Below are 12,458 nucleotides of genomic sequence, written 5' to 3'. Positions count from 1 at the left end.
TTAGGTTCCTCTCTCTTGAATGAGGTGCTTGCACATGACGTCATGGAAGCCGTGTGTATGTATCCAAATCAATGTTTAACAGTTAGATTCCGAAGAGGGAGTGTTTCACGTTCATTTGGACCCGGTGGACTACGCCGACTCGTCAATGGTGTTGTCAAGGGTGTTGATGTGGTGATTCTTCTCGACATTAAAGGAGTGGTCATTGGTGTAGCGCGCGAAGCTGGTATTCCCAAATACGTTTCAGGCTGATAGCGCTTCATACAACAGCAGAGAATCCGACCAAACTCGCGTCGGAAGTTCTCAGAAAAGATTATGTACAAGCAAGGATTAATCGCACTGTTTAAAACACCAATCCAGGTGAAAAAGATTACAACTTCGTCTGAATTAAACAGCTTGGCAGTTTCCTCGGGAAAGTAAATGAGCATAATTTCCCGCGCTTGTAACGGAAGCCAACAAACAGCAAAAACCACCACAACCGTCACCAGCATTATGATGGCTTTTTTCGTGGTTTCGTGAGCTTTCTTTTGATATTCCAAAGTTTGAACGCCCGGTAGTTGCCGCTTGCAGAGTTTGATTGCTATAAGCGTGTAGGCGACGGCAATGATAATCAGAGGAATCAGGTAAGTACCAAGGAAAAACGACAGAACGTAATTCTGTTTGGCTTTTTTTGAGGGCCATCCGTACTCGTAACATTGATACTGTCCGTGCTTGTAGCGGACTGTCGTAACCACGACAAGAGGCATGGCGAAGGCTGTAGAAAAAACCCAAGTCGCTACCAAACACATTTTAAGAACTTTGTTGGTGAAAATACGTCGCATTGGAAACCATATAACGACACATCTATCCAAGCTGATAAAGACGAGACTCATTACCGAGCAAGCAATGGAGAGAACTTGAATAGAGTGAACGAACTTACACAAAATTGTTCCCACAATTGTATCAAACCACTGTAATCCGACATACAACCATTTCAGAACGTAAGGGAACACGCAAGCCATTAAAATGTCACCCACCGCCATGTTGGCTATAAGTATATTGGTCGAGTTTCTCATGTGCTCTCTCTTATACACGATGTAAATGACGAGCGAATTTCCTGCCACAGATACAATGAAGACAATTACGGCATACACTGTGACGCCTACGATGTAGCTTATACTAAAGTTAAATGGATTGAAGTTGGATTCGACAGGAGCTTCGTCCGTCGTGTTTGAGGCATGATTTGGAGCTGTAAGAAATAAGCAATATATTAAAAACTCCAGGTATACAAAGTAAAACGAAACTTTGTGTTTAGTATGATAAATAATGATAGTTTTGTTGATGATAAATTTATAGGTGATAATGCTGATGATGATGATGATGATGATGATGTTGATGATGATGTTAATGAGGAGGATTCCAGTGGATGCTGATGACGAGGAAGATGATGACGAAGTGGGTGATGATAATAATAGATATGATTATGATGATGATGATGATGACGACGATGACGACGACGATGACGATGATGACGACGACGATGATGATGATGATGATGATGATGATGATGATGATGATGATGATGATGATGACGACCACGACGATGATGATGAACGCGAGTAAAGCAAGCGAACTGAAATATCTACACGAATAGGCTACGGACTGAACAAGGAAACATACGATTGATTACTGCCATATGAGGTGCAAAGGACTTACCTGTGGTTAGAATGGAACTGTTCATCACGGCGAGTCAGAGGGTGTTGGGTCCCACAGCTGGTCTCAATTACTGATTAAAAAAAAAAAGTCAGTTAACGTTGGATTTGAAAATGACCGCGACGACTGCTGATCTCACAAACAATCACAGCGATACTGAAAATTGTGCAATGAAAAGAACTCTTTAACGATCGTGTTGATCGCAATGATGTGAAAACGGTTCGGTCCCCAAGAAAAGCTCACACTTCATCATCTCTGGCTGTTCGTTCTCAACTGGTTCCCATTTGGTCGATACGTTCGCTAATAACGCCATTGCTGGACTTTTTTCATCAATCGTAGCGATGAAAATAAGGTCGATCATAGGGAAGTTGTACCGATCATCGATCGTATGGAAATTAGGCTTTAATCGCGTTCGCATTCTTTTCCTATACAGTCCAAAAATTGGGTGAAAAAAGGAGTCGAGAGCGAAATGCATTATTTTTTTAGCATTATAATCAGAACAACAAGAAGATTAGCCTGGGAAAACATCCTTTTCTTCTCACTCTTCGTCGCTGGGGACGCGGCGAAGAGCGAGGAGAAACGGGTGTTTTCTCAGGTTACAAGAAGATCCACGAAAAGTTTTGGTTGCACATCCTCCTGTTCAGCAGTGGTAACGAAAACTAACATCTCCGTTTTTAGACTCTCACTATTCTTCTTAGTAAAACGATAATTATATACCTGACAAGAGAAAGCTATTCTTATTGAAGGGTTTTCCGTTGGGCACTTTAATATGGACCCAAACAATGAGATTCTACGAACAGTCTGTGTGGCTCTGGGTAGGCCTGTGATAATACTTCAAACTATCTGGCACCAAACTTTAAGCCTGAAAGGGTTAAAAATTATCGAAAAGCTCACTAAGATTCTTAGTAGTCTGTTTGTTTTTTGTTTGTTTTTGTACATTTTTAAATGGGCCATTTCTGCTCCCATGTGTGCACCCCGGTGTGAAAAACAGACCGTCATTGTTTATAGCAAACTGATTTTAAACACAGCTGTAAAACTCAAAAGACTCCCTATAGCTGCTATAGGATTTAATTCAAAATCAATAGCCTTCCAAAGAACAGAAAGATTATTAAAAACACAGATCGGTACATCAAAAAGAAAACTATACGCGCGAACAATAATATATATTCAACCTCGGTTAAAATTCATAGAAATTCATTAACACTCATGTAAAGCTTAGCTGATGGTTTTCTACTAATATTCTCTAAGGTATTACTATCTAAGTATTACCATTCCATTTAGCAAAACTTTCTGCCAGCATATCATTACAATAGAGTCCGCAGTGAGTAAAATCCTTAACTATTAGTCGTATACGAAAATATTCCTGCCTGCTTTTAAGAGAGTGTTCTTCCCACCTGAGTGGTCCAGGTAGCTTCAGGTGTTGAAATTTATGACATTAAAATTTCTGATACGCATGGTGAAATGTTATTTGACCTTTTAAAAACGCGTTGACTGTTGAGAACGCGGTTAGATCGGATAGCAAAAGAGTCGGTCCTAACATTCACAAACCTTAGTAGTAAATTAATTAGCAAATTACACCGCGAAGCAGTTAATACAGGGAAGTATGTTCAGAAGCAGACTTTGCTTTACACAGGCTGTTCCAGAAAAAACAAACTCGTTAAATCGATTGTGCAATTGATGCAAGACTTACCCATGACTTTCTCATGGCTAATCCTAAAGGGTTAGTGTTGAACGTTTATCCAAACTGCTAGCAGCCCGTTACTGGCTTGAAAAGCTTGCTACCGTAATTTCAAGACAAATTATCGAGAAATACGGAGTGTTATTATTACAAGTCAACGGCAGGAGGTATTGACTCCCTGTGATGTTGAGTTCTAGGCTGTGATTGGTTAGTGGTGATTCAGGCGGTGGTGAGTAAATAACTGAATACCCCTCGCATGGCAACCTCGTTTCCAGGGTTATCCGGTCCCCTACCCGTCAGAGAGAATCTAGGAACGAGGTTGCTCGCATGGAAGTAATAAAAAAAAAATTAGAAATCGGGGAAGAGAAATTTCGGAACGAGAATAAGCAAAAATTTCTAAAGTAAAAAATTAAAGGAGATAAAGTATAAAAACTGAACCCACGAGTTGGAAATGAAGATAATCGACGTGAGGAACTAATTTTCTTGATCAAGTCGGCTACTTGTAAGTAATATTTTACTTTGGGCAAGTGCTATAGACATGTGTTTGTTTTGGTTTGTTTGTTTTTATTCTTAAGCTTTAACCTGATCCATGAGTCTCGTCATCCTCTTTCGCGTGCCTGTAAAGGGTCTAAAGGACATTACGCCTTCCTCGATATAGAAAGACTAGGGGCATGGGATAGGAGATAATAATATAAAAGGAGGACTGGAAGGCGAGAAATGAGAAGCTTAAGGCAGCTTTCTTTCGCTCCCTGTTTTTTCATATCTTAGCAATCTTGTTGCTCACAAAATATTCATTTTGCGTAATCTGTCAACACCAACGCCTCGCCCCTGAAAAGCAGTTCACAAATGAACACTAATGTGAGACAAAACTCTTTCAAATTTTTGAAGTTATGGTTGGGTTTCCATGTTTAAAATTACGTTCTTCATTTCCGCTCGTAAGTAGGCTCAAACATCGCCGTTAAATTAAATTATCGTGGTACCAACTTCGTCGGAAAGTGAGTTAACATTTCAAGTCTGATCGAGGCAAGTAGGACGAATAAAATACGAGAAAAGTGTTCTGGAGGACAGAAAAAAGTTTGGACTTGAACACAATAAACCCTTGACAACTCGAACTCGGCTAACTCGAACTAGACTTTCCTTTCCGTTGATCAAAATTTCACTGAAACTTACCCTGATAACTCGAATTCCCCGCTAACTCGAGCTGTTTATCATTTCCCTTCAGAGTTCGAGTTACCGGGGTTCACTGTAGTTTAGTTTTAGCCTGCATTAAATTGCTACACTGAACAGTTTAAGTGTGCATAGCAGCTGTTATAATTGACGTACACATTTACACAACATTAGATCCGACCAATTTTAAACTGTATCTACTTGCGTTACATCGTAAATTAGCCGAGCTACTGTTATCAGAGGTAGTAAATAGCAATGATTTGACTTCTCTGTTCAGCAAAATTTAAGCAAAAGTGTTACAACTCTTTGAACAACTTACGTTTTGTTGGGAAGAGCGTAGCCAAGCAAATCACTACTCGTTGAAAGTATTCCTTCTTGATTCAGCGTTGAAATTCAAATACACGTATCACTGCCCACCCAACTGCCTTAAGCGCCACGGTTGGCAGGTTTGCAAACAAAACAAACATGTAAAAGAACACGAACCACTCAGCTTTAATAAATTGATGTTATGTTAATGAACCCGAGACTCCGAGATCCTGAGCTTTTTTAGTCGCCCTCAAATGTTGCTAATTCTTTTCACTTATAGCTAAAATGACAATTACGATCTTGCTTACTTACGAGTTCAAAATTAAGCAAAAGAGGCTTAGCAAAATGTCTTCAATAGGTAACGTCTCTTCACTTTGCACCGGCAAAGTTCAAACTACGTTTTTCAAACTGACAAATGGGATATTAAAGACGGAGATGTGAACAAAAGATAAAACAAAAAGATTAAGCAAAAAACAAGTGGGTATCGGTAATTGCCGTTCAAAGCGACAATTTGTTTATGTACAAGTTCAAATTCAAGCGAAAGAGGATCAGCCAAATATCGTCAGGGATGATGAACACGTCTCGTTTTGACGCCAAAGGCCTCGAACCCGAAGATACTACATTAATTATATTTTTCGGAGGTGTGGCGGTGGTTCTGGACTTGTTGCAGACAAGAAAGAGATGAATTTTCTTACCCTTTTCCAGACACAATGTGCTCATTGATATTAACACATTGACAATAAAAAATTCTGTTTTTTTGAGAAAATTCTTTTGAACCAAAATGAGAGGAACAGGTGATACTGTGTTTCAGAGTATGGGAGGCAAAAGAGGAAAAATCCTGTTTAGCGGCACATCAAGATAGCTTATGTATAGGATTACCGCCGGAGATTCAAACCATATTTATTTAACAATCTGACAAAATAGATAAGCAGACAAATCGACCAAAAAAGTGAAAACAATACATCTTTAGCAAACATAAAGTGGGTGTTTGCAATTGCCATTAAACAAAGATTCAAAAGATAAATATGAAGTGACGCAAAGAAGAAATGCTATTGAAAATTAATGTTCTCTGAGAGTGTTCTCCTAACCGCACCGTACGACAAAGTACAACGTGAACGTTTATCTTCACAATAAACAGCCCTCCCATTAGAAGAAAAATCACGACTTACCTAATTCATTTTTAAAAAAGTTCCACTTTTTGTAGATATTCTCCTCTGCTACTCATTTAAGTTGGAAAGAAATTGATAGAATAAATATAATAGCTAGTAAAAAATGATTAAGTGGTAGTACAAACCACTTCATTTTTCTTCGTCTAGATCCCTGATTGAATGGGAATTGGTTGAAGAACCCGCACAAAAACCCTTTAGAGCACGGCGCCTTAAGCCCTGCGTAGCTGGCAACCGGCTGCTTTGTTCCACGGGTGCTTCAATTTTGTCCTTTTTGTTATAGGAGTCTAACGGCGCTTGCTACGCTCGATAGTTCCGCCACCAAAAAAAGAAAAACGTTCCGCTCTTATCTTTGCAGCTACTGAGGTTAGCCGACGCCGGGATTAGTACCCGGCCGGTCATCCAGGGCAAGGGGAGGGGGGGGTCTCCCATATAAATAGGAAATAGGAATGCTCGTCGGACGTCTCATTAGGAGTGGACATTGCAGATTTTGGTCGCACTGAGGGTGTTTAGGACGGAGTGCCAATATTTTTACCCCTAAAGATATCACTTCTGTGCATAGAGAAATATCCATGGACATACTTTGTAGTCATACTTTGCTGCAATATGCTCGCCTTTACGGTTCAAATAACAACGCTTAGTTTGCCTTTAGGGGCGTATTTCATTTCTAATATTTTTCACGTAGAGCAGCCCTATCACGTTTATACGAGCGTCCTTCCCCTCCCTCCCCTCTCCGAGCTCCCTGCTCTCATTACTGTGGCGCAATTATTCTCCTGGTTCAAGGTAATCAAGTAAAATCAGCCCTTTACCGACTGAAAAAATATATGCAAACAGGAATATCTCAAAATCATTCCTTAAAACATAAATGCATAATTAGGCATTTACAGCGGATAGTAATTTCGGAAAAACATTAATGTTACTGAAGCGTGCCCACATCAACAAAGTCAAGGTGATCAGGAAATATATGTCATCGAACTTAACTGAAATTTTCATGTTGCAAAAAAACACTCGGTCAGTGTACTGTTCAAATATTTGCAAAATCCTTAAACAAATGACGGAAAAAACCAAAGGTACGTGCCTCGACACTTCCTCTTGTGTGAAATAGTCGGAAAAGGGCATGAAAGAGCGCAGGGGTTATACAAATGTTCTCTAATCAGTCGAATGTTACCCTGTCTTTTTCAAGAAATGAAATCTATAACGCTCCTCTCATCAGTCAGGGCCTGGGATTTGAACGAAATACGGTGCGGGATTCGGGAAAACGCAAAATTGCTTGCCGAGTTAAAAGGTTAACCGGGAAGCGGGATTCGCAAAAACCTTGGCCCGGAATGCGGTGTTGGGAAAGAAAACGTTATTCGGGATAGGGATGACAGAAGTTCGGGATCAGGCGAGATTTGACGGGATGCGATATTTTTCAGTCAGCCTCTGATACTATATTTAGCTTCAGAGAGGCATGTTGTTAATATGGGCTTACTGAATGCCAACCAAATTCTAAAGATTTATAGGTTTTTAGATAGGTTCAGGGGCCCGTTTCTCGAAAGTCCCGATAATTAACGGGCCCGGTAAGCCGTCTGCGTTTATATTAAAGATCGAGGTTTCAAAAGTTTTGCATCTAGCATGATAAAACTATCAGTTAGTGAAACAAAATGAAGCAGTTTGCTAACCAGGACCCGCGCTCTTATTCTTTATATTTCGATTTGAATATTTGATTTCGGGCCCGAAAAGTTACCGAGACTTTCGAGAAACGGGCCCCAGGCCCGTAATGTTTAGCGGTTTTTGGTACCGACGACCGTTACAACTTAAGCGTGGCGCAGGTTCCAAATTTAGTAGATTAATTTCCTCGCGCGCATTTTGCTCCACATGCCAAGGGAAAAAGGCTATATGTCAAATAAAATGAAAGCTATCGAGAATTTGTGCTATGAGAAAAGGAGGGACGATGTCAAATCAGAAGAAGGTTATATCCTTCCGGTCAAATCAAACGCGTAACGAAAATCATCGAAGAGTTGTGCTATCTGCTTAAGTTTTCATTGCAAATGAAGATCAGAATTTTTCAAAAATAAAATAAAAATTATGCTGTGTTTTTAACTTTTAACAACGGTATTAGAGGAGGGAAACGGACTCGTGACGGACGGATTGCAACATTGTTTTAATTAATTGTTTTTTTTTTTTCACTCTGTAATCAAGAAGATAGCTGCGTTGATATTTTCCATTTACAAAGTCAACATTGAATTTGCTTAGATACGTATGTTTTAGTTCGCTTTACCGCCCCTTTTAAAAGCTTAAATCACTTAATATGACCTAATATGCATGTCCTGTCGGAACTCTACGCTGATTCAGTGCGAAAAGTAGATCCGCTTTTGATAAAAAGAACACGAACTCCATTAAAAGCGCTTTCTGTATTTCTCTGTTACTGTCGTAACGAGGATAACCGCACGAATCAAAACGCGGGACGAGTCCCACTGTTGTTTGAGCACGTTTCTTATTATCTACTTATTGCATCCATCGCAGTGACGTTTTTTTTTTAGTATTTCCGCTTGGAAAACAACGTCTTTTTTTCAGCATAACGCGCTATAACAGGACAGAACCACGTAGCGCATACTGTTTCAAGCAAGGCTTTTACAAATTTAATTATTTCCCCTCCAAAATTGGTCACTGTGTGAAGTTAAGTAAAACATTCTCTCTGACCTTCAAGAATAAGTACCGTAAAGGCGTTGGTCTAAATGAAGATTTTTTCAAAGGGCTTACAAGGACTCTCGTCTTTTACTTTCTTAAAAAATAAGTTGTTCGAGGTATCAGCCCGGAGACTGATTAAGGTAGTTACATGAAATACTTATCAAACTTTTTTCTTGAAGTAGTATAGAGGCAAGAGAAAGTCCAGTTTCCGTTGGTAACGACGTGACAACAAATGTTATTAATGGAAGAAAAATATCGCAAGAAAACAACACAAGCTGTGAAAAGACTCGAAATAATTGCGCTGTACTGTACTTCCAGGTTATTTGTCTGTTAGGGTTATAATTAATGTTTCCTTAAATTGCACCTTTACGTCTTTCCATTAAAAACAAAAAACATGCTCCCCAATTCCGACATGTTAACAGTTTGCAGCCCTTTTTGAAGAGATATAATGCTTGTACAATTATCAGCAATAAATGTCTTGCCGGCATTGCTTCCAGTTTCCAGAAGTAACGCCTTTCTCGTTCCTAAAGGTTCCCCGCGTTCATTATAACGTTAATTCAACTCATTTTGTAGGCTGCATTGATGGTAAAAAACAAATTACGAGACCTTGTGGATCGATTATCTCATAACAGAGACGCGCGTCTTCATGTTGAAGTCCTCTGTATTGATCCACCTGCATGCTAAAGATAATTATTGAGCAATAATTTATTCTACGGAGCGTTCTAATTTTAAGAGCTGTCGAGATGTGACACTTACACAGGATTGCCAAAACGTTTCTTTTAATAAATTTCATAGCGCTGTTGTTGCTGAATGCGTAAATTGGTTTTTCATGATCAGTTTAGATCAAGCAAAAACGGGAGAAAAATCTCCCTTTCTTTTTTACATAAATTGTGCTACAGATAAAGCTATTGAAAATAAATAAAAGAGCATGGACGAGTAAATAAATTTTCAAAACACATATTGCGTGGAACTAAAGCTTGTAATTAGTTCGGTACTGACAGTTTGTAAACAGAATAGGTAAGGCATCAAAAAACGAAACTTTATGTGGGAGACTGAAAAAGTAGTAAGTGTGAATTTTTTAAGTGCAGACGCAAAGGCGCGATTTGCGACCGTTTTAATTATTTTTTTTTGAAAACTATTGAATGTTACAAAAGTCTGGCATATTTAACAAAGCCACCAGCTTTGTTTTCACTTCTGAGTAAAATATAGAAGTGAAATTGTATTTCCCACTTTTCAATTAGAGCTTGAAGCAAGCTGCGACTTAAGACCATTAATTATCACTGGCATAAAAACGGTTACCAAAACTTCACAGTTTGTAGGGCGAGATGTTGAGAAAAGTAAGTAAAACTGGGGTGCCTAAGATAAAAACGGAAACAAACGAAATAAAGTAATTTTCAACCATACTGAGAATAATTCGGCTGTAATCAGCGCCGCCAGCAATTTCCTTAGGTTTAATAGATTTCCTTTGAAACTCCTTTTAGCAAAGTTGAATTATATTTCTGCCAAACCCGACTAATATCTAACATTTTTTTCCCCATTTTTTTCTTTTTAACCCAATAAGGCGATCGTGATAAGCTGGGTTAAAAAAGACGCTCGAACCATCCCTAATATACTTTTCATAACCGAACTAACTGAATTGTACCATTTCTTTGAGTTACAGGAAAGCTATAGGATCAAACCGTACTCAACACCTTTTGACAGATGCGCTGAGCAAGTTGAGTGAAATCAGAATACATGATTTACAAATGTATGACAGGCCGTTTGCCAAAAAATATCATACAGATTTAAGAACAAAATGATGCGTTCCTTTTTTAAAAACGGTGGGCATTTTGAGGCAACGAAAACGAGAGTGTATGACTACCAAACACAAAGAAATTCAATGAATTTAAACTGTTCAGCTGCCAGCTCTTGGATTATAAGATATTTGCTGGACCATTTGGCTTTCCCGCTCAAATTCAGCAAAAGAAATATTACTCCACTCGATCACACTTACCTCTATTTTCTAAGAAGGGATTCTTCTCGAGGACAGTCTTCGCTTACAAATTTGCACTCGACTTGTTTCAAATGATTTATGTGCATTTATCGACCATCCGTTTTATCCACTTTTAGTCTATTTGAGCAAATAAGTAGATTTAATTGAAGTCATGTTTAGAATGCACGCGTCATTCGCGGAACAATTATTCGGTGTTTGACTAAAGGACAGGTGATTCAACACGATGGTTGGACGTTTTTAGCCCCAAATTATGCTGACATTACAGAGCTTTTAATGGCATGCATAAAAGGTTTTTCATTTATTCATACTGCAGTCTCAATACTACGTAAAATTTGTCACGATTTTTCTCGATGACTTACAGAGGAAGAGACAGCAGTTCTTCGTTTACCTATCGGGCAAATCTCTAACTAGGCGACCACTCATGAAAGCGAGTATCCCCTTTCAAGGCCCTATTGATATGCCGTTTGACATTCTCCTTAGCTAAACATTGCCTATTGTTATATTTCACAGTTTGAAAGAGGTTTACAGGCTATAACAGTGACTCTGAGTTTTACTTTCATCGTTTTATGCAAACACGAATATTTTGGCAGTAATATGTTGTTGACTTTTCTCAACTCTTTTTGTTCTAAAGCACTACGCTAGAGTTTTCGTCTGTATTCTCTTCCTTTTTTTGCCTCGCAGTGTTCTTTTTTACAAAATATTCATTTTTCAGATGAAGGATGGACACGGTATACATTAAATTAACATTTTACAGTCCCATTTTACACATGAATAATTTAAAGCATTTTGCACGCCATTCAAGTAATGAAGATACGCAGTTAAAGTTATCGCCGTCAGAAAAAGTAATGAAAACGATTTTTTTAACTTCCCAAATAATATATTTCATGGTTCTGTTAATAACGACATTACGTATGGGCAGGGTGTTGAGCTAATGAAATTATGTCAAAATTGATCCGTGCAGCCGAACGAAGAATATCTGAACATAAAATAACATATTTACTTTTGTGGATCGGGAAACGAGGTATCTTTCAATGCGCAGAAAATGCAAAGAGCCACAAGGAAAGAAGATGTGTTCTATCTCTGATCAACATGCTCTTCATAGAAAAATAAAATTAGTTAGCACATACACCGCTTGCGTCGCCGTTGTGTGCAAGTAAAAAACGGATTCGTCAGGATGATGTTGAAGGGCGGCAAAAACCTACATTCTAACCATGTACTTAAGAACAAACTCTTTAGCTTTTACGATATTTTTCTGTTCATTCACCCCTTAACTTTGCTTGTTATCAACGACTAAGATAAATAAGAGTTAATGATAAATTCAATAAATTTAGCAGTACACATCTACCGTTTTCAAAGACTGGGAAACTATTTTATGATATTGTTCAGAATTTCACATGTCTGAAAAGAAAGTTTCATTGGTACCTTTTCTGAAAAAAGTATTAGATAATTAAAAACGTACCTGATATCTGTAGTTGTGATGCGTTTCCATAAAATACATAAACAAATTATTCGGCAACCAATAGAAGTGCCAATATAATGGCATTCAGTAAATTCAGATTTATGCGGCAGCTCATTCTCTTGTTAGTAGAGAAGTATCCATGACTACCATGGCAATAAAAAAAAAGTAGGAAACAGCGGTTTAATTAGGTAAGGAAATGCCCTCTGTGAGCGTTCTACATTTTTGGCGTCGAATAACCCATTTTATAAAGAGAAAAAACAACGCCATGATATAACAAACGACTGACTCTGAATAGCTTTCGTTTTTACGTGGCAGGATCATAACAACATA

At 38.5% G+C, this 12,458-nt stretch overlaps 1 protein-coding gene across 4 annotated transcripts in view; it reads right to left on the bottom strand.

Moving 5' to 3' along the window:
- The window catches only part of LOC140950427 (prolactin-releasing peptide receptor-like), a 12,327-nt gene extending 141 nt beyond the window's left edge, over positions 1–12,186 (bottom strand). The window contains exons 1-4 of one of the 4 annotated variants that reach the window (XM_073399655.1): positions 4,854–4,949; positions 1,693–1,762; positions 917–1,225; positions 1–751 (exon numbers count right to left, since the gene is read on the bottom strand). The exon at positions 1–751 is cut by the window's left edge and continues 141 nt beyond it. In XM_073399655.1, coding sequence (XP_073255756.1) covers positions 69–751; positions 917–1,225; positions 1,693–1,717 — 1,017 coding nt within the window. In that variant the 5' untranslated portion in view covers positions 1,718–1,762; positions 4,854–4,949 and the 3' untranslated portion in view covers positions 1–68. Of the gene's footprint in view, positions 1,226–1,692; positions 1,763–4,853; positions 4,950–10,669; positions 10,773–12,128 lie in introns of those variants that run through there. The other 3 variants (XM_073399654.1, XM_073399653.1, XM_073399651.1) reach the window with 3 other exon arrangements.
- Positions 12,187–12,458: the final 272 nt, after the last annotated feature.

Source organism: Porites lutea, chromosome 10 (genome assembly GCF_958299795.1).
Source record: "Porites lutea chromosome 10, jaPorLute2.1, whole genome shotgun sequence".
Lineage (NCBI taxonomy): Eukaryota > Metazoa > Cnidaria > Anthozoa > Scleractinia > Poritidae > Porites > Porites lutea.
This window is presented reverse-complemented; position numbering and strand designations above follow the sequence as displayed.